At 52.0% G+C, this 25,478-nt stretch overlaps 1 protein-coding gene across 2 annotated transcripts in view; it reads left to right on the top strand.

The window, feature by feature from the left end:
- Positions 1-1,706: 1,706 nt before the first annotated feature.
- Positions 1,707-25,478, top strand: part of RALGDS (ral guanine nucleotide dissociation stimulator) — a 55,795-nt gene continuing 32,023 nt past the window's right edge. Inside the window, exon 1 of one of the 2 annotated variants that reach the window (XM_061476639.1) lies at positions 1,707-1,810. In XM_061476639.1, the coding sequence (XP_061332623.1) occupies positions 1,790-1,810 (21 nt within the window). In that variant the 5' untranslated portion in view covers positions 1,707-1,789. Of the gene's footprint in view, positions 1,811-14,437; positions 14,867-25,478 lie in introns of those variants that run through there. The other variant, XM_061476636.1, reaches the window with a different exon arrangement.

The following is a 25,478-nucleotide window of genomic DNA, read 5'->3' as shown; positions in this document are numbered from 1 at the left end:
ATCAGAAACAGAAACTTCCAGCACTGAATATGATCCGAGGTGAGGACAGACCATGATCCTCTTGTTCTCCTCACTGACAGGACAAGAATTATTTCCCATAAGCCAGACCAGCACCCTTTTCTGCTCCTATTCAGTTTTCCCTTAACCCTCCCATGTGTTGTGTTGCCTGACATTACTGACTAGAAATATTATTTTGAACCACTTTGATATGGTATAAAAGGGTAGTTATGAAAGGATTGGCCTTGTCAAACCTCTGTGGGAGATCTGTGGCCAGGATCATGGAGATGAGATTGTCCTGGAGCAGACATGGATGAGAAAGGATAAGAACATCAGTTACACATTCCCTGAATTAGACCAGCATGGGGAATGCGTGTCTGCCTAAAGCACCCTGTGGTGGGAAGGATCTGGAAGGCTGTGAGCTCCCTGCCAGAATGGCTGGTTTTACTATCCTGCCCTTTGTCTTAACCTGTTTAGCCTGTGGCTTTCTGAGGAAGGAGCTGTCTCTCTGTGTCTGCACAGGGACTAGTCTTAGTTGCTCACTAGTGAATGGGATGCACAGAATGAGTTTCTTTCTCAGTGGGGGTTTGCTTTAATCTCAAAGGGCAGCTCTAAGCACCAGGGTTACTATTTTCTCACTTGAATTGCCCCTGCTGTGCCTTGCCTCACTGCCCCAGCAAGTATCTGGGATCCCCAGAGGTGAACCACACAGAGAGCAACGGCTGCTCTGCAGGTGGAGGGACCATGACATCGACAGCACTTCCAGGGACAGCAGGAACTGGAGAAGGAGTTTACAGGAGCAGTTGCACATTACTCATACCAAATCCCCCATCCTGCAGCTCTGCTGCACGTGTAGGTCCATAAAATCAAATCATCCAGGAAAGCACAGCCAGCAAAACACATGGGAGGAGCGACTTTTAGATGTCTGCCTACCCACCCATCTCCCTTCTTTCTCTAAGCATGAGAGTAATGCTTGTCTTGTCTTGGGCTAGATTTAGATTAAATACAGAAAACCCCAATGTCTCTGTTTCACGTAAAACCGGTATAAAGTCATAGGAATAGCCAGACAGATTTAACCAGAAGTCTGCTGCTTGTATCCCCTCCTCATCCCCCTGCCCCTGCTGAACCTTTAGTTAATTTAAAGGAAGTCTGATTAAGATAAGAAATTGCTTTTTAAAAGTTCTTCATTCTGGGTTTTTGTTTTGCTGGTTTGGTTTTGGTTTTCTTTCACCGTAGCGAGACCTTTTGAAGTACGTATTTTCCCACTGTCCAGCACTGATACCGTTATTATAACTACACGATGTTGCCCTACAGCAAGAGCCAGTGGGTGCCCCCCCGGACCGGGAGCATCGCACCGGCTGCGTGCAATCGGCCACGAAGCGACGCGGCCTCCTCTGGCTCCTGCTTCTCCTGACATCACCGCAGCGGCGCAGCGCCGGCCTCGGAGCGCGGGGAGCGCGGAGCCGCCAGTCGCAGCTCCGCGGCTCCCAGGGCAACCCCGCACCGGAACCTCCCGCAGCTTCTCCCCGGGGTCCCCGCGCCCCCTTTTCCGCGCACGAGGACGCGCTCCCCGCCCCGCAGCGCCCGTGGGCCCCGAGTCTGGCCCCGCCCCCGGCCTCGCCGTCCCGCCCCGCCCTGCCCTCGGCGCTCCCGGCCGCGCTCGGCGCTGGCGCTGGAGGCTCCCGGGGGCGACGGAGCTCCATGGGCAGCGCTGAGCGGCGGTGACCTGGCCCCGCGGGACCCCGGAGCGGGGCCCGGCGGCTCTCCCCCGCGGCGGGGCTATGCGCGGGGCATGATGATGATTGACACTCAGGTGAGCTGCGCGCTTCGCCCGGCGGCTCCGTGCCCCCGGAGCTCTCTCGCGGTGCCCCCGCGGAGCTCCCGGCTCCGGTGCGCAGCGGCGTGGGCGGCCGGGCTTGGTCCCCTCCAGCACCCAGCGAGGGGGGGGCCTCGCGGTGGGTGCTTAATGCGTGTGCGGCGCTCCGGCGCGGCTGGCTCCTGGGTAGCCGCAGGTGCCTGTTTGTTGCTGCCCGCTGCGGCAGGGGGGGGACGCCGTCGGTGCAGCAGCCCCGGTCCCGGTGTGCAGCGAGAGCTTTGGCCGGGAGAGGCCGAATCTTTTGCAGGAGGGAATCTGTTCTTGTTCTGTTTTTTCTCCTTTCACTTTCCGGCTGCGCAGTGGGTAAGTGCTGCCGGTAGAAGCGGGGATGAAGGATTGGGAGTGAAAGCAAGACAGTCTGGGACAGGGTCTGGCTGGCAGTGCGATTCTGCAGCCGTTGCTGAGTTGTGTGGCTGCTGGCAGGCTGCAAAGCTGCATGCTATGCCACCAGGCCAGGGCTGCAGCTCTTCCAGCAGCACCTAAGCCAAGTGACACCTAAAGGTCCCTTGTCCCTGCCTGCGTCTGTTTATGAAGCTAAATGAAGCTAAACTGAGCTAAGGTGGACAACAGCTCTATGCTCACAAATCCACTGGAGCTTTGGGGCCAGGATGAAGCAAAGGTATGAAATTTGGGGTCTTATCAGAATGGGGTGCTCTGTTTGGTCGTGATGCTCTTCTGACTTTATACTTCCTATTCCTCTTCTCATGTTCCCCTCACAACACCAACCCTGGGAAGGGAAGGGGAATCTGTGCTGCTGCCCTTGTGGGGGTGGTGAGAAGGTAAGTGGGCAGCAATGGCTCCTGGGAACCCAAGAATGAGTAAAGGGAAGGGCCGATGCTGTGGTGGAAAAGTGGGCAGGGATTCATTTTTTTTGACTGGAAAATGTGCGTACCAGAGTCACCTCCTGCACCCACTGGGTCTGTTTGGTCTGGACCTCATTTGCCTTGATCCAGCCCTGTAAGCAAAAGCTGAATTAGCTCTGTTGGGAGTGTGTGAGGCAGGAGCCAGCATGCATGTGTGCTAGATTGTGGCATGTCCCTTTGGAAAAGGGGATTGGCAACCAAAATACTGGGGTTGGATCCTGACCCTCCCAGAGGTCAAGAATAAGAGTGCTCTGTCAACATGGCTATTCACTGGGAGAATAATCTTGCTAGGCAATCCAGAAAACTACAGGTGTAAAGCTGTCCAAAAAAACAATGTCCAGAGCTCAGTCTCCCTTCCATGTTGGGAATGCATGTTGCATTCCTATGGGGAGCTTTGTATTAAAGTCTCCAGCCTTCTCGTCACTTTTTATACTTGCTCCTGTTTTATGTCTGAGTAAGCTAAGGCATGTAGAGGTTTTTGTTACAAGGCTGGAATCCTTCATGGCAGGCGTTATGGTGGAGAGCACAGGTTAGAAGCCTGAATCCTGCTTGAAGAGGGTGGTCACTTTGCTTTGAGGGATGCAGTTCATCCAAGTCATGTCACTTGTGGCTATCAGTTAAAAGGAATTTCCAGCTGCACCCACAGCCGCACCCTGCCACAATCACCCTGCCTCACCACTGTACAGCTACATTTTTCATGTCTCTCAAATGTTGCTCTCCCTTGTTGCTAAGGGAAAGACCCACACAAAGAACTGGGAAAACTCAGTGCTGCAACGTAAATAAGCTGAGCAAACAAGCTTTTTTTCATCTCTGTTCTAATTGCTGCAGATGTGTTGTTCAAGGTGTCATGACATCTGAAAGCAAAGGTTCATGTGCAGTGGTAAATTTCAGCCTTTCAAACCAAAACCTGCCTGTCAGCTGGGTCAGAAGGTGGCTTCCATCCTCAGCCAAGCTCTCTCTCTTCCTGGCTGTTGGGGCTGGAGAAGGGAGCAGATGGCAGACAAGCAGGTTCGGGGCTGGCTGAGCGCAGAGTGCCCGAGTGCAGGCAATCTCTGTCATCTGCTCTGAGGCAGGGAAGGGAGAGCTGTGTCTGAGGCGACTCCAATGGCTAGGAGTTAACTCTTGGTGATGCCCTGCCACGTGTAGGAGGGTGAGTTGGCAACAAGTGACAGCAAGCAAGGGTCCAGCTGGCAGCAGGCTTGTGAGGAAGCGGGAAGAGAGATGAAAAGTCCCTTCTCAGTGTGGTTCAGCTGCTCCATCTGGAGCTCCCACTCACGCATGTGTGCCTGCAGATAGTGCTGATCAGATGTGAACAGAGGATGCAGTGACTTCTGCAGGATCCAGAATTAATCTCTGAGATACAGTAGTGATTGATTTTATCCAGTAGCTCAGTGCAGTTTATTATTATCTTTGGGGTCAGTTTGTGCTGAGATGACTCTGCATGTGAAGAAAGAAGGGGCTTTTCAGAACAGGGAAGATTTATGGTAGATATAAGGAAGAAGCTCTTCCCTGTGAGGATGCTGAGGTGCTGGCACAGGGTGCCCAGAGAAGCTGTGGCTGCCCCATCCCCGGCAGTGTTCACGGCCAGGTTGGACACAGGGGTTTAGAGCAAGCTGCTCTAGTGGGAGGTGTTGGACCTGGCTGAGCTTTAAGGTCCCTTCCAACCCAAACCATTCCATGGATCTGTCTCAGGGAGGATGCCAGCCTGCTTTCCAGGTGGTGTATGCAGAGAAACTGCTTCACCTGCCACCAAAGTGCTGTCACTTTTGGAGCGGGGCTGGCAAACTGGCAACTACACACAGCCACTGGGGCTGGAGGTGCAGAGAAACTGCAGCTGGCTCCCTCAGGCTGACCCTGCTCTCCCAGGTGTCCCCACTGCCTGGAGTTTCCCTGGGATAACAGGGTGACTTGGTACATACGGGAATGCATGGTATGTAGTGACAGGATCTGGGATTTCTCTCCAAAGGAGATACGTGGGAGTGTGTATCAGCTACTTGCCAAGGCCTTGTGAATGTTAGGGACTGTTTGACTCTTCTCCTATCCCCTTGCCTGTAGAGAGGCTGGAAGATGTGCTTCACCTGCAGGGTGCTGATGGAGAAGAGGGGTGGCTTGTCTCTTTTTGCCAAGGCAGCTTGTCTGCTTCTTCCTCCATCTCCCTCACACACTGTGGTCCCTAAATGGGCTCTGGGATGCTCCTTTTCTGCTCTGCTTTCCCCCATCCTGTTGTCCTTTGCTCTGCTGTGCAAGCTAGAGGCAGTCCCCAGGCAGTCAGCTGCGGGTGCCTGCAGGGGCTGTCGCAGGTTTGCTCCCTGCTGCTGCTCCCGAGGCGTGCTGCTGGCCGGGGATGCGTTTTGCGGGTCGTGGTGAGCGGCGCAACGCGCTGGGGCGGGGGGTAGCAGGCCCGGGCTGCGGGGCCAGGCGGGCTGTGCGGCAGGTGGCGCTGTTGTTCTCCCTATCAGTCACTGCCTCGCTTTTTGCCTTCATCGGTGCTGAGGAGCGGGAGCGTGGCAGAGGCTCTCGGAAAGCGGCGAGCGTGCGGACCTCAGCTCTGCTGCAGGGAGCAGATCTGCTTAGAGGCGCTCGGTGCTTGTGCCTTGTCTTGCTGAAGAAGGAGGAGCTGTGTTTGGCTTCTTGCTGATAAGGAATGTGAGCCAGCTCCAGCCTCGGAGACCTAAGGTCCAATCCCAAAGCCACCATGGGCCTGCTGTGACACCTCAGCCAGATCAGTCACCATGTCCCTCCTGTAAAAAAAAACAGCCCTGATCTACAGCTCCCTTTTGTGCTTGTTCCCACTGCCACCAGTCAACCCATCCCCCCAGCTCTCTCTAGCACTTGGTAGACAAGAGGCAAATACATGACCTTTCCATCAGCAGTGGCTGGGAGAGGTGCCTTTGCTGCTTTTCAGGCTGCCCCAGCTGTGCTGTCAGTGTTGGTAGAGCTTTATTTAAACCGTGAATGGGTCAGTGTGGTTGGACGTGCTGTGTTCCTGCCCCCGTGGCTGGAGCAGTGCTGGGGTTTGCTGTAGCTGGGGCTTACCCCTGCTGCTGTGGGATCCAGTGGCACTGGCAGAGCCTGCAGACATTAGCAGGTTTTCCTGCTGGGAATGTTCAAGCCCAGCCTGCGTGACCTGCAGTGAGCGTTCACCCATCTGTTTTCCTTGGGGCTTTTTTCATTTTAAATGATTTGATTTCTTGGGGACCTTTTGGCCCCCAAGTCACCTGGATGAACCCCTGCATGTTCACCTTTGTCTGTCACCACCAGCCAGTGACCTTGGAGAAGGCTCTCTGCTCATGTTTGCTTTCTCCACTGATATTTGCCTGCACTGCAAGTTTTGGCTGCTGGTCAAAGACAATGTTTTTAGACACGTGCTGACGTCAAAGGCAGCTTGGTGGTGGTGGTGCTGGGGGATCACAGACTTCCCACTCCCCTGAGGCCCGGGAGTGCAGTGGGAGTTCATCCTCTGCAGAGTTATAGCCCCTTGGGTCTCCCGGGTTCGCTGAGCTCTGGGATGGCCCCATGGGCTCCTGCTCTCATGTGTTCCCTGGAGAGGGTGTAGCTGCAATACAGCGTCCTTCACCACCCTGCCTGGAGAGAGGTTTCAAAGACGGAGGGAAGGAAGAAAAGAGGCAGGGCGATGGGTCTGGTGGGGAAGGAAGGGGTTCAGCTGTGCCCTGGTAGGTCACTCGCCTGCTGCAGCTCAGAGGTGGAGAAGCTGTCCCTTAGTCTGTCGTGTTTCTGTGTAGGATCTGAAGAGAGACCTTAGATGTGGTGCAAGAGCCCTGGGATGAAAAGGCATCCCAGATAAGGCTCCACACTTCCCTGCAGGACCTAGAAAAGAAAGAAACAGGAGAGTAAATGAGTCGTGTGTAGACACTGACTGCTGTAGGCTGACCATTGCTGTTTGGAGGACGTACTTGTGTGGTGGGAGAAGCAGTCCTGGCATTATCAGAGGAGGGAATGTGCAGCTGGGGGGCAGGTTGCTGGCACAGCCTAGAGATAATGCTTTGCCCAAGATCCACAATGTGGCCATGTGAACCTCCTCCCTGAAGGCTCATGCTGGCTGATATTACCCTGCAGACTGTGCCTGGCTTACACCCTTGCTGGTTTCTCAGGACATCCGCTGTTGCTTTTTATCTTTCCTCCTCCATGTGGTCCCAATCTGTTTCCCACTTCCTTGCTATAAACGCCCTGGCTGGCCTGAAGGCAGGAAGCAAACACTCCAAAGGCCATGTTCAGTGCTGGAGGAGCCTGCCTGGCTCTGTGCAGGCCGTTGACATGAGATGGGGAGGTTGGGGTCATTTCACAGGGCAGCCTGTAGGTCCCTCTGAAATCTTTGGCAGCCACCCTGCCCTGTTCTTTTGGCCCTGCTGCCTCCATCTCACAGCAGATTTCCCACTGTGTGTTTCCTGCCCATCCCTCTCAGCACCCTGTTCTGTATGGTCATGGCTCTTCCCTCTCCTCCCTGGGAAGGAGATGCCACTGACATGAAAAGCAGCAATGGCAGCTGGGGTGACACAGCAAGGTCCAGGGCAGGTGAGAGCTTCCTGGTCAGATTGGCTGTTGTGTCATGCCTGTTTTGAATGATGGGGAATAGGAATTCTGCCAGCCCTCGGCTGCTTTCTAGCCCCTTGCCAAGGAGGTTGGGCTGCCCCGGTGGGACCAGTGGTCAGGTTTGCTTGGGGGGGTGTGGAGGAGTCTTCTCATGGCGATGCGGTTCAAGGCATGCAGAAGCATTGATTGTGCAGACCCAGGAACCCAGTGCTGCAGACCTGGTGGTCACAACAGGAGAGGACAGCTGGCCCTGGGCAGGAGCAGCCACGGGATGGGGCTGAGCTCTGCCTGTGTGGAGTTTGGAGGAGCAGGGATGTCCTTTCTCCAGGTGTTTTCTTTTATCCTGGGAGAAGTCCCATGTTAATTGCCTCGAGCCCAGCAGGCCAAGGGGAGCGCAGGTCTCCTCCTAAACAGCCATGAGCCCTGAGCATTTGTACAAAGGGCCCTGTTGAAAGTCCCAGCAGCCTTCAAACCCTCCCATTCAGCATTTCCATGGTGACAGGCTGGCACTTCTGGTGGCTGTGCTGTCCTCTGTGGCACCAATATAAGGAGGTTGGTGCAAGTGCGGTGCCTCGGTGTGGTGGATTTGCTAACTAGAGCCTGTGGCCCCATAGCCTTGTCCCTCGTATGGGGGAATTGGACAGGTTGCTGTCCCAGTGATTGTGGAGGGCAATCTGTTTTGCCTCCCTGTGGAATAAACACTGAAAGGAAGGGAGAGTTTTGTTTCAGAGAGGTGAGCCCAGCCTCCTGCTCCATCACTGCAGGTGGTACTGATGGGGATGCTGGCAGTATCGTGTCCTCTGACAAAGTGCCCATCCTGTGTCTCTGCATTCCTAACCCATTGTGAAAAATATTAGGTCTGGCAATTGGCAATGCTGTGTGATTAACTGATTGAAAAGAAGGGAAGGGGAGATGACTGATAAATGCTTAGACAGTCTGGGGAAGGTGCGTTTCCTCTGGTGCAAAGGCGTTTATCTCCCTCCTGCTGCAGCACAGACCCTTGTCCTCAGGCTAACTGCTGCAGATATCCCAGCCATGCCATTTGGAGGCGGATCTGGACCCCGAGGGACTTTGGTCGGATGAGGCATCAGCCAGGCACCCCTGTGTTGTACGGTGGCACGGCCCCTCCTGTGGTGCTTGGAGGAGGCCTGGTCACAACGCCCACGGCTGTGCCAGTGCCCGTCCCTGTGAGTGGCATAGCAGTATCCTCTGAGCTCACTGGACGCAGGTTTCTCGCCCTCATGTGCAGATGCGATGTGGATCTGGGCTCCCTGGGGCTGGCTGGGAAGCTGGGACTTCACATTCCCAGAAAGGTTTACTTTTGTTTTCATACTGGCTGTTGCTGCAAACTGGAGAGGAGGGATATAATCTTGAAACATTTTGCAAATAGTATTCTGAGATTTATCCTTTCTCCTAGGATGAAATTCATATTTTTCTATGAAATGTTTATGTATTTTGGCCAAAGCAGTCTATCTTTTGCAAGGAAGCACCTACAGATATGACCAGGTGGTAATTAGGAAGAGATTGAAATGCAGTGATATTTGTCAATATTTCAGGGCTCAAGTCCTTCTAAGTTCTCCCATGTGGGCACCATTTTCCTGGGCAAGGCCTGCTCGCTCCTTTGCACTCTGGCCAGTGACCTGCAGCCTGTGTTTCTTGGTGGGATTCAACCTGCCTCTGCAGGGGCCACCACTGACGTGGCACCAGCCACTGCAGGAGTCACAGCCCAGCTTTTGGGGAATTTACCAGCACCTCTTGCAGCTAGGCGCTGCACAGCTCCCCTCTGCACGTCCCAGTGCTGCTTGAAAGGGTGTTTAGTTAATAGGATTGTAAAGCTTTCCTGTTGTTAGGCAGTGAAAATCAATGGTGGGCCTCCAGGGCTGAGTTTCATCCTATTTACAGCACAGGCAGTTGATGGCTGTTCTGTTTATGTGGCAAGAGACCATTATGGTGCTGGAGGGAGGCCGTTCCACCTCCCGGGCTGTGTGCTGCTCTGGTGGGGCCTCCTGTAAAGGCAGAGGACACTGCATCAGTGTCCCCAGCCTGGGGTCTGTCCCCACCTGGAGAGAGGGTGGTTATGGAAACTCAATAAACTGTTGCCATGACAGCTTTGAGCATGGCTCCCTCCCGATGCTCTACCTACTGTGACAGCTCAATATTATCAGCTCCTGTGGGACTGATTTCAGCAGGGTAAAGTGCTTTCAGCATGGGATGAGGCAGCTGGATCACAAGCAGCAGAGCCCTTTTATCCTGCCAATGCAGGGAAATAGTCTCAGAAGCGGAAATGAGGCACATGGGTACCTGATGGTCCCTATTCTATGGGAGAGGGGTGGTCTTTGTCCTGGTTTGCGTCTTCTTGCAGTGCCATGAGCTGCACCTCTGGTCTCTGTTGCTGCAGTGACAGTCTCCATGGAGACTGGTCCAGCACAGCTGCATCACAGGACCATAAGGGGTGGCCACTGGGAAATGTCCCCGTCCCTCCCCTCTGGGACATGATGGCTCACAGGGTGCACTCTCTGCCCTCAGGAGAGTATGAAAATCGAAATCCCCCAAGTGGAAAATGTGTGGAGGAATCCCAAGAAAACTAATTGGTTTCCCCCACCCCTCCTCTAATGCTTGCTGGCTTCACTTTGCATGGATAGTTGCTACTCTGCAGCTATTAAAAGGCCGCCCCATGCTTTGCACAGGCTCGATTGCAAATTAATTTTGCATATGTATTTCTTCTGGGGAGCATGGGAATTTATCCGCCTCAGGATGCTGAATGGCAGATGGGCTTTACAGAGGCCTGAGCTGCAGCATGAGCTACGGCCGCTGTTGGGAATAACTTTGAAGGAACAAGGGTGGCTTCTTCAAATAAATACATCAGAACAAGGGTGCAGTGGGATCTGCAATGGGATTTCTTCTCACGACTCATTTGGGACAAGGCAGATGGATTTCACATGGGATATACAGAGGCACCTATGAACTTATGTATCAAGATGCATTTGATTTTCACTAAGAAATGGGTATCCTACTGGCTCCTGGTCTCCTGCAAGTCCCACTAGGCATCCGTCTTCTTGTCTGCTTCCTGTATCTGCCTCTAAATCTATCAACAGGCTTTCTGTAAAAGCCAGATTTCTTCAGGGGGATGCTTCAGATTGGGATTTCTGTGTTTTTGAAAGCAGGTTTCCCCTTTCTATTACCGAGAACTGTTAGAGGGGAAGAACTGTTGGGATTTTCCATTTGCCTTTCACCCATCATGCTGCTTTGTTTCCTCTTTGCCTTTCTATCAGCCTTGCACAGTGAAAATAAACCAGTTGGTTTGTGTTGTTTCAAAACCAAATGGTGCATGTGTAGGATGCCATGACATTTGGGCTTGAGGATAGCATCCGGAGTTGCAATTTCCTTTGAAAAACAAACTTGCCATTGTTATTTCTGTGGAATTCGTTTAATTTTGTGTAAGTCTTCACTTGACTGCATCAAGCATTGGAATCAGCCCTTCTTAGGTGGGCCTTTGTCCTTGTGAATCACTTGGTGTAAGGAACAACCAGTGTGGTGGGAGAGGCTGGTCACCAGTTCTTGGATCATTCTGAACATTTATGCCACTGCAGCTATGCTGGGTACTAAGATCCTCCTATGCATGAGTTTGTCACTGAAATGTGTATCCACCTATGCAGAGATTCAGTCCTGGTCCATCGCGGTGTGCCCAAAGTGATGTGCTTGCAGGGTGGTAAAGGCTGTTCATACCTTAAGGAATGGGTGCACTTCCCAGTGCAGCACTCCATTTCTCCCTGGGGCAGCAGCAAAGAAGTTGGGAGAAGGATACATAAAGCATAGGGATCACAGTTTATTTGCCCTGCAGTTGTTCTGTTCCTGCCAAAACTTGCTGGAAAACAGTGTTTTTCCAGTAATGGTTGCTAAGCAGTTAGGTCTCATGATGTGCTTTATCTGCTCAGCTGGATCTGCAGGAAACAATAGAGCTCTAGTGCAGAATGAAATGGGGAAGCATCAGTGGCTGTGCTAGGGCTTCCCTGCCTGCCAGAAGTGGCCACTGTGCCAAGGTGGTACCAGGGGGAGATTTCTCCTGCACCCTTTGCAGGGCTTCCCCACTCCTTGGGGTTGAACGCGCTGCTGCTGGGCTGCAGCAGTGGGTGCATCCTGTCTGTGAGAATGGCTCTTCTGCTATCTGTGCAGTGGTGTGTTTAAGGTACTCTGCTGCTGTTGCTGGAGGATCTGAGATTGTAGCACTCATGCCAGGCAGACTGGAGGAGCAGTAGGATGAGGCTGTCATTCAGAAGCCTGCATAGGATCATTCTGTCTGGGTTGGTTTAGTGCTGGGGAAATCATTGCTTTGTAATTCTGCAGAAAATATCCTGATGCAAAATCATTCAAAACCACTTTGCCTGTTTCTGTTGAAGGAATGTTATGTTCCCCAGTGACTTATGCAGGTGCCTGGGGAGACCGGTGGGTGGATGTGTACGAGTTGGCATGAGGAGGTTTTGTGCCGTCTCTGGGACCGTGTGAATACCCACATCTGTCTGGTTACCTTTGGCTGAAGCCTTCCATACACAGCAGCCCTCATGTCCCATCAGCCCCTGTCCACTCTGTCCCGTTCCTGTTAGCTGGAGGTGGTTCTCCAGTGTGGCTGTTCTTTTGTTCAGCCACTGCTGTGCTGCCTGGCGTCTCTCCTGGGACTCTGCACTTGTAGTTTTGCTTTCCTTCACAGTCTGCTTGCGTGGCTTGTGACTTTTCCAGAAGGTTTAGGACAACCCTTTGGTGTCAACAGCTGCCTGGCAGAACCATGCTGTGTTCTGGGGACCAGTAGAGCAGACTGAGCTCCTGCCAGAAGTCTGTGCTCTGGGGTAGCAAACTCTGCTGTCTATCCCTTGCTGTTACTGTGAAGTCCAGGGGAGATCCCGCAGACCTGGGCACCCGCAGGTGATGGGACTGCTACAGCTTCACACTACCTTTGCAGAGACTCCTGTTCCCATGGTAAAGAATAGCTGCTGACCAGGGTGATAAGTGGGTTCCTGTGGATGGTAGCCCTTGGAGACTCTGGCACTGGACTGTGAAATCTGTGTCCTTCTAAGGATGTTGATGCAGTCACTTAGGCCCTTTGGAAGGTGCGATTCCATCTGGCCAAACCCAGCTTGTTACTGGAAGATTGTTACTGGAAGATTATTATTGGAAAGCGATGTTCTCCTACCTGCTATTGTGGGGAGGCGAGTAACCTGAGCTTGGGCTGAGGCAAGGGTTTGAGTCACATTTGCTGGAATCAGAGCTATGGGAACTGTCTGTGCTGGGGACAGATTTTGTTGCTTATGATAGCAGTGTGAAATGTGGGACTGTCCTCCTTGGGAGCACACGTTGTATTAAGTCACCAAGTCATCATCCACGTAGAGGGATACTGACTGACATGCCGGGGTGTTTCTTGGGCTGTGGCACTACCTCTCTGTGATGAAAAGAGACAGGCAGTTGCCAAAATGCTGTCATCTAGAAGTTGGGAGATGGCCCTGGAAATACTGCTTTGTCCATGTGCTGAGCTGTGATGTCCCCTCTCTCTTCTCCTGTGAAGACATTCCCAAGGCTGCTGCAGCTCTGCCCTCTGTGTAGCTGCTGCTCATCTCAGCTATACAATGATTGAAAAATCTGCCCAATTTCCAGTTAAAACATATTTTATGGTGGGTTTAATCCCATCCAGTCTTGTTTCAGGCTTGTACATGAATTCCCATTCCCGCAGGATGTAAACACTGGGTTTTTCACTCTTGTGTTTCTTGCAGGAAGGATGGGCTGCACCCTGCTACAGTCCCACGCTCCACACCAGTGCGCTGGGAAGGTGCCCAGCTCTGCAAGTGTGTGTGAGACCTGTCGAACCCCGGCATCTCAGCCAGCTCTGGCTCCTGCGGTAGTGACTCAGCCCCGCTCTGGCTGGGCGCTGAGCAGGGCTGGCCCAGCCCAGTTTACCTAACACCGCAGGAATGCCCGCTCAGCAGGGCTCCTCACTCTACTCTGAGACCCGGGCATGCCACACACTGCGCTTGTGGCCTCAAGGCAGCAGCTGGTTTTGGGAAAGCCGGGACAGAGCTGCCCTGTCCCAAACCTTTTCCTGGCAAAAGGCAGCCCCAGAGTGGGACCCGCTGCTGCCTGCAGTCATGGGAAACCACCTAAAAATGCCTGCTGGAGCAGGGTCTGTTCACCCTACTTATCATCCCTCCTGAGCCTAGCCAGAAGGGCAGCTCAAAGGATGTAAACTCCTGTTTGAGAGCAACGAGGACTTTGTATTGACTTGCCCTGGCATTTTGCAGCCCCTGTGTTGGTGCTTAACTGGTCCCAGTGAGTCCCCTTGCTGGGTGTGGCTGGATGAATCCACCAAACTGCTTCTGTCTACTGCTGTCATCGCTGGAGGGGTGTCTTGCCCTGTTACTAAGCCAGGTCTCTGCAGCTGAGGATGAGAAAATGGCTCAGACTTGGCCACAGGTTTACTCTTCCTTGTGAGAGTTATAACACCTGTGAGATACACATTGCTCCGTGTCTGCTTTCTCATCCTATTGCTCCTGTTGGTGTGCATTCTGCAGGAAGATGCCCTTTGTAGCAAAACCACCCCATTTTGTGCCATACTCTTTTTAGCAAAACTGTGTCAGAGTCGCTGTCTCCCTCTGATGGAAAAGTCAACCGGTGCCATACTCACCTGGGCAAAACTTTCCATGCAGGATTGAACTGCACATCAATATTCACTGTCTTTTACTGCCACGCTGCACTGCCATAAGGCTCCCCAGTTGTGAATTATTTAAGCCTCACTGTGGTCCTTGGAGTACAGGAGGGCGTTGAGCTGAAACTGCCTTGGACAATGGAAAGCAGGGATGGAAGAGAGAAGGAATGAAAAAAGGAGGCTGTAGCTCCGATCATTCATGCTCTCTTTCTCATACCCTCTCATCCTTCCAGCTCTGCTTGTCTGCCTGCCACAAAAGACAGAGTGAAATGCTGTAGCTGCTGCAGACACTGTTTGAGCATAATCTGAAATCAACCGCAGGCAGGACCTGTTGTGTCTCTGGGACAATGCACAGGGTTTGCAAGTGCTGTGCATGTAGATGAGGCTGAAAACCTCACACCAGTGCAAAGCAGCAGCTGGAGCCAGCACTGAGCTTGCCCTGAAAGAAAGGAGAGGCTGGAATAAGGCAGTGTGCCGTGGCGTGCTTGCAAGGGGCTGCTTCACCAGCCTCGGGAACATCGCTGGCTACATGCACACACACACACACACAGGCGCACTTGCTCACACACGCGCACACACAGCCTCTTGGTGCAGCTCCTCACTGCTCTTTGATTTGCAAGGAAGGAAATAAGACCTCTTAGAGCAGCAGAAGCAGCAGCTGTTGACAAGATGTGCTGACAAAATCGAGCAGGGAGAAATCTCAAATCTGTTTTGCTGCCTGGGCTGGACCTGCTCCTGGAAGAGGAGGGGCAGAGGAGAGAGAGGAGGATGAGCAGCCCCTCCATCCCTGGGAAGATGGAGGCAAAACCTTTGTTCAACGTGCAGAAGGCTCTGGTGCAGCCTGTGCAGATGTGCATGTTGGATATCCCCCTGAGCGTGCAGGATGATGATGTAAGTAGAAGGCAAGTGAGCTGCTAGCCCATTTTTAGCTGCAGGGATGGGGTGGGTGTGCAAGGAGAGGTGCTGTGACCCTGCCCCAGCACTATCTAGGTGTGATGAACTTCTGGCAAAGTTAAAGATGCCAAGAGCTGGCACTGCCTCCAGATGTGACTGTTTCCTCTCTGAAGTAGTGTATTTTGAGACAGACTATGTCTTGCACTTGCCACATCCAAGGCACCAAATTTAAAGGAGGAGTTTGGGAGGGAGGGGAAGCCTTCCTACATGGAAACAGCCTTGAATTGCAGTGGGAAAGGGAGTGTTTGCCATGTATGTCCTGGCTCTGCTGCCTTGGAGTGGCTGGTGTGTGTGAAATATGGGAGGCACATCGTGGTGCCTGCCTTGCATCGTCTCCTGTCTGTGTGGGTATTGATCCTGCCCTCTCGCTCTGCTGCTGTGTTGCAGGTGCAGCCATTGTAGAGTAGGGCTTGGTCCACGAGGTAAAAAATGGTGCTGGTTGCAGCAGTGAGATAGAGGTTTCCTGATGTGTCTCGGGTCAGGGGATTCCTGCTGAGGACTCCTCTTGTCATCTTAACTCTGCCCCTCACAGAAATATGCCACAAATCTGACGTACAAGAAGTCAACCTGTGATAAAGCTACTGGAAACCCAAAATAGGGACCTTGTTTTCCAGAGGGGTAGGTGGTGAGCAGTTGGTGTCCCACCTGTGTAAGGGTTTTGGATGTGATCCAGGTGCTGTTAAAATTCAAGGCAGAACTTCCTTTGATTTTGGAGCAGGGAAAAGCCATGTTCTTACTCTGTGTGTTCAGTGTTTGTACTGTCACTGCAGGAGCCTTAAATCTGGATTTTCTTGATGGGAAACAATTGATATGTCATGGTTGATATCATGGTTGATATGTTGCCTTCTCTTCAACATCGTCTGTGTTTGAAGAGGTGAAACGACAGTACAGAAAGGAGCTTGCTTCCCTGGGAGCAGGGAGGACTTTCTTGCAGGGCAGTGTGTTGGATCTTGGCAGGGGCAGGAAGCCCCAGCGCAGCAGCCTCTGCAGGATCAGGGGACTTGCAGGGAGCCTCCTATATTTAGAACACCCCCCCCCGCCAAGGGCTTGCCGGGACCTCCTGTGCTGCTGCTCTGATGAGGATACCTGCGATGGCCACTGCAGAGCTGGGGGGGTGTGCCGGGAAACGTGCCCGAGAGGCGGGTGCCTCCAGCAGCCGGTGTGAGGAGCCGGGCGGCGGGTGCCGGGGAGCCCGCGGCTCGCTGCTTGCTTCCCATGTAGCTTCATTTTTTAAGCAGCAGGTTTCTTAAGGCTTACACTATGCGAGACCCGTTCCTGTTCAGTCGTGCGATCTGGTGCTGGATTTCTCTGTGGCCTGTGATGCAGCCCAGGGCATCCTCAGGGTTTGCCTGACAGGGGTGGAGTCTTCGCTTCCCTCCCGGCAGAGCAAGAAACCTAAGCTGGAGACGTGGGCAGTGCTGGCACTGAACGCTGGGCTGCTTGGAAATGATTTCTGCTGCTAATCACATTCCTGGGTTTACTGCACAAAATATTTTTAAGGTGGTTGTGCGCTGTTTTAAAGGTTGGTGGGAGTTTTGGTTGTGTCACGGTGGGGCACTGCTCTGTTAATCTGGCACATCGGGGCATCCCCAACCCTCAGGTCATTACTGGCATGTTGGCTCCATTGTGCAAGACTGAAAGGGTTAGCGCTCTTCTTGTGGAAACTGCCATGAAGTTAGGCTGGGAGCATGGTCTCCAGCATCCCCGTTTCCATTTAAATTGAGGCTCTGGATGTGCACTGTGTGTGTTTCCCAGCTGCGATCACCTATCCCAGCACAGGGTTCCACTGGTGCTTTCATCCCCTGCTCTCTCGTGCTTTAGCAGAACAGGATGGGATCCTCAGGGCTGAGCATTGGCTGGCAGCACCTGTGAGCAGGAGGTGGATTAGGGATTACTCTGCCTCTCTGTGCTTGCGTGCTGCTGCTTCAGCACCGAGGATGCTTTCCCTGTATTCCATTCCTGGAAATTGGGGGCATAGCAGCTCCTGTGCACCATGGAGCTGGCACCTCCCTCTGCTGCAAAGCATGGGCCAGTGGGGAAAAGCCAGTGGGGAAGTCCTAATCAGTATTTCTGTCTCTGGAGTGATGGGAAAACTCTTCTTTCACAGCTGAAAGATTCCCGCCAGCCTGCCAGGGTTTGGTGTCTCATGCTCACACTGCATGTGAGTACCTGCTCATCTCCCTGCAGTCACTTCTGACAGTTTGCATGGGCACCTGGAGGAGGCTGTGTTGGCATTTCCCTTTCTATTTCAGGACTTTCAGACTCACTAATGGCCTTTCTTCTTGGAAATGGAGCAAGCAGGTTGGGAAGAAGTTCAGGAGCTGTATTTCATGGGGACCTTTAGGTGCTTGAACCCAGAGGAAGTTTTACTAAGAGATGGGGGTCCAGAAACTGGATTATCCAAGGAATGTCCTAACAAGTGGTCAGACCCTGCCTTCTCTGCAGCAGGCTGGCCCAGCACTGCCTTCCTGGCCTGTTGCAAGTGTGCAGGAGGCAGGGGTGGGACAGAGTAAAACAAATCAGCTTCAAAGGAAGGGAACTGGAGGTTTTCCCAGCACTGCTGGTCTCAGCTCCATAGCTCACCAGCTCCTAGTCCTGCTGTCCTTTGCAAAGGATATTCTGGGGTGGTGAGTGCCTCGCTGAAGTTGAGTTGGCACTTTACAACCCTCCCTGCCCTTTGCCAAAGGAGTATCATGCCCCATTAGCAAGCTCCCCTCTTTCTGAAGTGCCTTGCAGCCTCTGTGGTGAGCAACATCTCGTACTCCTGTTTTTCAGGAAAACTGCTCTGTCCCAGCATGGAGTGGGGCTCCTTTGGGGAGCATTTCAACAGCAGGCAGTAGGCCACTGGATGGGTTGGAGGGGCATGGGCTGCTTGTGCCCATGTTTAGTGGGTGGTCAGCTGAAAGGGGAACGTGAGGTGCGTGTCAGGCAGAGGTGTCTCTCGTTTCTGTCTCTTGCTGGCTTTTGGTGGGGCCATCATTCCTTCCCTTTCAATTCAGCCACAGCAGTTGCAAAATTTCCCAGGGTTCCTCTCTTGCTATTACGGGTAGGGATTTCCAAAGCTTCGCTAATAAAAGAACAAAAGTTTCTATATCTGGGAAATGGGGAAATCAATGAACGGCCTGTTGCAAGTGCTGTAACAGCTTTTTGTGGCATCTCAGCCAGTTGCCTAACACGATGGAGCTTTATGGGCGGTTCTTTTGTCAGCAATACCTGCTCCCTGTGCACTGGAGCCCGCCAGGCTGGAAGGAAACACTGGGCTGATGTCACGCAGTGGTGGGTGCTGCTGCCCAGGCCATGTGCAGTCTCAGTGCCTCCCTCCTTCCTGGTCAGTTAGCTCACTCATGGTTGTGCATTCCAGGCTAACGCTTAGCCCTTTGTCACAGTGAAAATCACTGGGAAATATTCCCTTGTTGCAGTGTCCAGTAAATGGCAAGTTAGAGAGGAATACAGCACAGCCTTTGGTCTCTTCCAGCACAGCTGTGTCTGAGTTGGACACTTAATGCAGCTCTGCAGACTGAGAAGAAAAGAGTCATGACCAGGTGAAACTCTGTGCTGCTTAGGCAGTTGCGTCCTCTGGAACCTGTCCTGGTGGTCTCCCCATCTTCGCTTCCTTCCTTTCTCTTCTGTGATGTCCTAATAAGTACAGTAGGTTCAACTTCAAAGTAGTTACCAAGTATTTTCCACTCCAGTGGGCTAATTAGATAAATTTCACATGCTAATTTATTCCTCTAATACTATGTTTTCCCAGGTACTGGAATACAGGAGGAGGTAAAAGCTTGGTTTGGCCTTAGGGTCAGGCTCTGAAGAGTTGGAGATGGGAACAGATTATTAGTTCCCATGTTTACTGTAGCACAGGCTTATTCCTTGATGCATTTGAGATCTTGTTCAGCTGAGCTTTAAGTGTTTTAGCTGACTGCAACCCAGGTATCTTGGGTGAAATGTTGTCCTTTGGCACATAGAAGAAAAGCTTTCAGATCAGCAGTGATGAATTACTATTTCCAGCTTGGTTGTTCCTGTCTGCAACACTGGTATCACCTTGGAGTGCTGCATAAATGACACCTAATTAATCCGTGCAGGAGTGGGTGGGAATGGTATTACTTCCTGTGCACTAATGGGTGAAAGTATCTACTTGGTCTATGGGAACCAAGGCCAGCCCCCTTGACCCCTGGCAGTCAAGGGTTGTGTCCCACAGCGGCAGTGATGGCTGTCCTCATAGCACTGCAAAGGAGCTGGAAACACACCTTCCTCATCAAGCTTAGAGCACTGAATCCCCAAGGCTGGAGGTAGATGTTGGGTCAGTGGGGCTCAGCTCCCTCCCAGGGGCTGCATGTGGGGCACAGATACAGCGGGTTCCTTCAGGCCATGGGGTGAGTTGGTGAGGGGGTGAGTTGCACAGTGTGAAAGCCTCTTGTCCTGCTGATGAATGCTTGCTGGCAACCAAGCCCTGCTGAGACACTTGACATCTCCTGCAACCTCAGCAGCATCCCTCTGCTCTTTTGGTGTGGCTCTGCCAGCTTGTGGCCGTTGCAGGCAGAAAGGCTTTAACCAAGAGCCAGTGGGACTAGTGCTTCCGTTCGTCACAGGGTGAAGCCATGCACTAAGCTCTGGGGTGAAGCGATAGCTGCAAACAGCCTTGCAATGAATCACACTATCATGTTTATATCAAAGGCTGTTTCTTTTCCACTGCCTGCATATGGTAGATGTTATCAAGAGGGAGGAGCTGAAAATGAGTGCTAGGACTGTTTCCTGACCACATCACAGTAAAACCAACAAATCCCTCGGTCCCTGCTCTTGGCCAAGCTCTGTGTTTCTCTTGGGTGAATCGTCACCCACTTTATTGGAGCAAACTGGGAACTATGGAAAAAGTCTCCCAGGTTGAATTCTCAACTGCAAGGACAGAAATTTAGGAGCACGCTGTAAAGTCTTGGATTTCTGGGATTTGCCCTGGCCAGGCTAAGGTCTGAGCCAGTGCAACGCCTTGTGTGCATGGATAGGGCAGCTTCAAGCCTGGCCGTGGCTCCTGCACAAGTGCCTCAAGGTGCTGCTGTGGCACCGCTGGGCAGCATGTGTAAGTAACCTCCTGCCACATCTGTACCTCTGGGCTGGTTTCATCAGCCCTGTAGCAGGGTATTTAACCACTGTCCTGCAAGCCAGTTAAACCCCCACGGGCTGCAGACATGGACAGAATTGGCCTGAGCCTTTGGCAGGCTTTTGGGGTGGCATCATTCCCTGTTTCCAGCCCTTGGTAAGGCTTCAGGGAGGGGAAGGGTTGGTGTGGTAGCTGAGTATTTACAATGGCTTAACGGGTTGGGAGAAGGGTCACCAATTGCTGCTATGTTTGGTTCACTGGTACTAAAGTGTCCAGAGTCTTCACTACCACATGTGTGTGTGTTGACTGAATAAACAAGTGAAGTGCAGCCGTGGGACTGCTGGGCCACTAATATCAAGGTTACTTTAAATAAGCAGTTAGTAGGACTTGCCAAAGTGAAATGAGAATGCAGACCTCTGGAGTCTTGACCAGTGTGTGGTGGAGCTCCCTGGGGCACAGCCTGCCCTGGGGGTTCATTCTGCCCAAGGGTTTGTCATTGCAGCCTCTGGGGTGTTCTATTTACAGATTTTGAGATGGGTGGTTCTCACCAAGCATCTGCTTGGCCCATGTGTAGCTTGATCTACCAGTCAGAGGCTTGGTCCCGCCAGTCAGAGGTGTGTTGCTTGGTGCAAGAGCACAGTGGTACTTTAGCCCTGGCTATCCTGCAGAGATCAGAAAACTGCCTGCCAGTGTGCCCTGTCACTCCTCTGCGTGGATTACCTTGCCGCATCCTAGAGCAGGGCTGGCCTGTGAATGAGGCTATCATTGATACAGCTACTTGATTCGGAGTATGCCAGCTGGAAACACAGTAGAAACAGGAGTTTCACCCCATTCAGAGCCACAAATGTGACAGCATAGCATGGATTTAGCCCTGGGCATCTCTCATCCAGGGACTCCATCAGAGCTGGCCCTATTTATTTACCCCATGTTTTGGCAGCAATCAGCAAGCCCCAGGGCAGCTGAGACAGCAGACAGTGGCAATACTGAGGATGAGGTGTGCTCTGCATGTGCCTGACACACAATTAAATGCCTTGAGCTGGACCTGCCTGCTATCAGATGTGGTGACTGCTTCTTGCTCACACACGTTCCGCAGTTGCAGTCCATGTTGTTGCTGAAATGTCCTCATGTCAGCACGCAGTTGCTGTGCAGCTGCTCCTTGGCCAGTACCTACATGCCTTGGAGCTCTCAGCACCTGTCCAAAGCCAACACGTGGCTTTGGTGGATGCGCTGACCCTCACTCTGCTCCAGTGTCCCCATGCATAGGACAGTGTTCTTTTTTGTTTAAGCATCATCAAGCATAGAAGGGCAGTGCTGTGGCATTCACATAGGGCTGAATTCAGCCATGTGAGATTCACATAATGTTAAGGCACTATGCTGCCAGGAGCCGTCCTGAAACAGCTTGATTTGGTGACTGTGCTGACTATCAATCAAGTACCATTTTGCTGCAAAAAGCAATGTGCTTACAAGGTGGTAAGACACTACAGCACAAGTAACAGAGGACAGCCAGATGCAGCTCTATGTTGGCTCTGTCTGTTGTGAACGCGGAGTGCTTTAATTGCATTGCTTTAGTATTTACATTGCTGAAAGGGCTGGCTCCATCTTGCCATGAAGAGATGGCTCTCACCAGATCCTCCTGCCCAGTGATGGAGCTGTTTGCTCTGTCATATGACAATGCTGTAATGTAATGGGCCAGGCTGGCTGGTGGTTTGGTTTGGGTGGAACTTGTGATACTTGGTATTTTTAAATCCTGGCTCCTGGAGTCATGTGCATGGGGCATCGTGCGCAGTGTCTGGGGAGGCGAGTGTGGTGCTGGCGCAGTAGTGTATACCCTGCTGCTGTGGTCCGGAGCAGAGGCTTTCAAGCATTACCTCCATCCAGATGCTGGGTGTGAGCAGTGTCTCAGGTGCTCATCTTCCTCTGTGCTTCTATGGTAAGGAATTCCCTCTGTCTTAATGTGAAGTCTTGATTTTGTGAACCCCAAGGGCTGTTTACATCCAAAGGCTGATTTTTGGCTTTCTTGTGTCATCTTTGCACAGATGCTGGCAGGCATCTCCTCTGCCCCGTGTCCTTCTGCTTTTCCTGGCTTCTCTGGGTTTGTGCTGGGGTTGTCCCTGGGTGCTCTGGGGCTGTGGGAGCGCTTGGCAGCTGCACACCATGGTCTTTATTTCCCCTGGCAGCCTGGGAATGGGGAATCCAGATCCCGTCCCACTCACAGCTGCCATTGCCTTTTTAGTTTAGGCACTGCATGCTGCAGAGGATAGCCAGCAGGATCAAGCCCTTGACTTTGAGGTATTGAGGAGCAGTTTGGGATGAGCTGTTTGACAGTCTTGGTTGTGTCTGGCTGTGATGTTGGTCACAGGTGAAACGAATGCAGAGCAATGTCCCTGGTAACGCTGGTGGCCTGAGATCCAGGGGGCTTGCTCTCTCTCCTGCCTGCCAGGAAACAGCACCCAGAAAAACTACCTTCAAAATAACCTATTTCTGATCATCCCTTTCTTCTCCCTCTAGGAGCTCCTGTGTGCATTGCACTGAGAGTCTAGGGATTTCTTTCATTATAGTACCCTGCTTCCCATGTTGGAAACTATGTACAAGTTAGAAACTGCAATCAAGTGAGGAAGGAGGGAAAGTGTGGTTTGTTTGCAGTGCCAGACCCTGGGCTGACTGAGCAGAGCAGCCGCGAAGCACATCAGGAGGCCCTGGGGAGATGTGTGAGGGTAGGGGGAGGTGGGATGGAGACGGCTGTTGCAGCAGTTTGGGGTCCAGCACTGTGGCAGTTTCGAGCTGAGGAGCCCCTAATGGGGGCGTTGGGGGGTCCCTCACCTGGGCAGCGCTGTGAGCTGCTGGAGCCAGGAAATGGAGACTTAATCCCTTCCTGCCCTGTTGTGTGCGGAGCAAGAGGGGATCAAAAGCAGCTGAAAATCCCGGATTTCCCTTTCTATTTGGCACAGGGATGGGGGAAACACAGGGGAGGAGGTGGACGAGCCACAGGGATGCAGCTCCACCTTTTCCTGCTGCACAGGACTCGATGCTTCCGCACCCACAGCCCTTGCCCCTGGGAGAAGTGGCCCTGCACATCTCTCCCCAGATATTTTGGGGTCAGCACAAGGCACAACTCTCCAAGTGTTGGGGAAGTGGCTGATGCTCACACCCCAGTCAGTCACAGCATAGCACCAAGGCTCCATCCCAGACCTACAACAAACCTCAATTCCTAAACGTACCCATGACCACTGGTCATGTTCCTGCGAGCCCACTCTGGAAAAGAGCTTTGCAAGAGCTGGTGAATCTGTGCCAGAGCCTGGGGTGAGGAAGAAGGGAAAGGGAACTCTCCCGGGGCTTGGCTTTTACAGAAAGGTGACTTGGCACATGGCTGGCATTGCTCCTGCATGCCATGTGTGATGGAAATGCTGACACTGCTTTTCACCAGCACGGTGGAAATAGCAATGGGGTAATGAACTATTGATGTGTATCTAATATATACTGCTACGATGTAAAAAAATGTGACTTGCAATGGTGCTGGCTGCTCAGGAATGGATTCATCAGCACATGCCTTCTGTGCCGTGAGAGGGAAAGATGGGAGAAGCTCATCGGGGGCAGGATGCTGCCTTGCTGCCACAGAAACTCTCGCTGAAGCTGGATGAGACCCTTAGGGAGCAGCTTGTTTCACTTGCCCTCTGGCCCCTGCCCCTCCTGCAAAAGCTCAGGTTGTGTTTTCTAGCTGTTTTCCCTGCTTCATGCAGATTGGGCTGAGGGCTGGCAGATAATTAAGTCTGTGCAAAAATGATGAAACAAGATGGTTGAGAGGAGGAAAAGAATCACGTAAATGCCCCAAAACATCTGTAGCATGAGTTCGTGTATTATTAGACACTAGAAAATCCACGTGGGAGATGCTTCCAAACACTTTAAGCACAAAAACATTTTTATTCTCAGTTCATACATTTTTAGGCACCAGAGACAGTCTTGATACACAGAACCATAGGAAACAACACAAGCAGTTTCAGTGCTCATGGATGACCCTTTTTAATGAAAACTGAAATTCTTCACCACTCAGTGTGATTCCCAGAGCCAGGATTTGAGGGAAAAACAGCGTAAATCATAGACCTGAAAGTAGAAAGTGGATAGGGTCGGCAGCACTGTGGCCAGATTCAGTGCCGTGGTGTGGCTCAGTGGCACTCACCCAGTTTGTTGATATTTGTGCCACTGTAACCGGGAGATGACTCTGGCCCTCGGCCAGCAGCGTGCAGTATTGTTTGGAAGAACACTGCTCCTCCATGCCAAGAATCCACAACAAAAAGAGTTTTGCTGGCCATTGAAAGAGGCAGTGGAATAACTTCCCCCACTAGAACAATGCAGAGCAGAAACCTTCTAAAGTAGCCACTGCCAAAGGGAAAAATATATATATATTTAAAAAGAAACAAACAACAACCTCCTTTGTCTGAGGGTCTGACAGTACGTGAGAATACTGACAGGCTCTTACAATTCTTAGCTGGCTTTTCAGCCATGTCACTGTTTCATCTCTGCCGTACCTGGTTCAGGGCTGCGCAGTGAAACTTCCCAGCTCTTGCCAGCCTCTTCCTGATTCTCGAGTGGCTGACACAGGAAGTGTGTACTCAGGCTGTTAGCAGAATATTTTCACATTCACTCACTGTGTCCCAGGCCCAGACCAAGGCGAATTTGGCCAAAGCTGCTGGGCAGGGGCCACACGGTGTCAGCAAGCTCCTGGGTGCTCTGCCTGCTGCTCAGCTGCTGGATGTCTCCTGCTGTGCTCCTGCAGCTCCTCTCCCTCATCCCTTATGGCTGCTCCAGGCCCTGTGGCTCCTCTCTCAGCTGCTCACTTTCAGTCACATCAGTGTTTCCCTCCCCTGAAGCCTGGCTCCAGGTTTCACTTCTCACTTCAGCTCAAGTCAGCTTTCCTGCCGCTTTCACAGCACCTTTCCAACACATCTGAGTTTTGATGTATGCTTTCCTTGACGTTTTTGCAGCCAAAGGAGATAAAGGACCATTGTTGAAACATCCTTTTCCATATCCCCTGCTAAGGGGCTTTGTTCCTGTTTAATTTATTTTTCTTATTTTAAGTAAACTTTGTTATATACTTGTTATTAATGTTATGTGCGTGGTACACCTTCCTGTTGCTTCACTTATTTGAGGATCTGACATTTAAATCTGTTCCACCTTATTCCTATACTGGGCTAAGTTTCTGTACTAAACCTAGGCTACATGTAAATCTTTTTCATTTTGCTACTTGTAGCTCTTCAGATGAGCTCAGCACTGCAGCTCAGCATCTTGCAGCCTGTTTGGCTCCCATGTTTAAGCTGGTCTTTGGACAAAATTTAGTCTCATGCAACATATCAACTCTGTGTGCTTCTTCCCTGTGATTGTGCTGTGGCATCAACATTTCTTTCGGACTTCTTAGCAGCTTTGTGGCAAAATTCCATCCCCTGTGTGTGTTTGGACGCATCA

This window comes from Pezoporus flaviventris, unplaced genomic scaffold (genome assembly GCF_033815535.1).
Source record: "Pezoporus flaviventris isolate CSIRO_AGI_PZ_B2104156 unplaced genomic scaffold, CSIRO_AGI_Pfla_v1 ptg000097l, whole genome shotgun sequence".
Lineage (NCBI taxonomy): Eukaryota > Metazoa > Chordata > Aves > Psittaciformes > Psittacidae > Pezoporus > Pezoporus flaviventris.
Note: the sequence above shows the minus strand (reverse complement) of the source record. Positions and strands in the feature narration are given on the sequence as shown.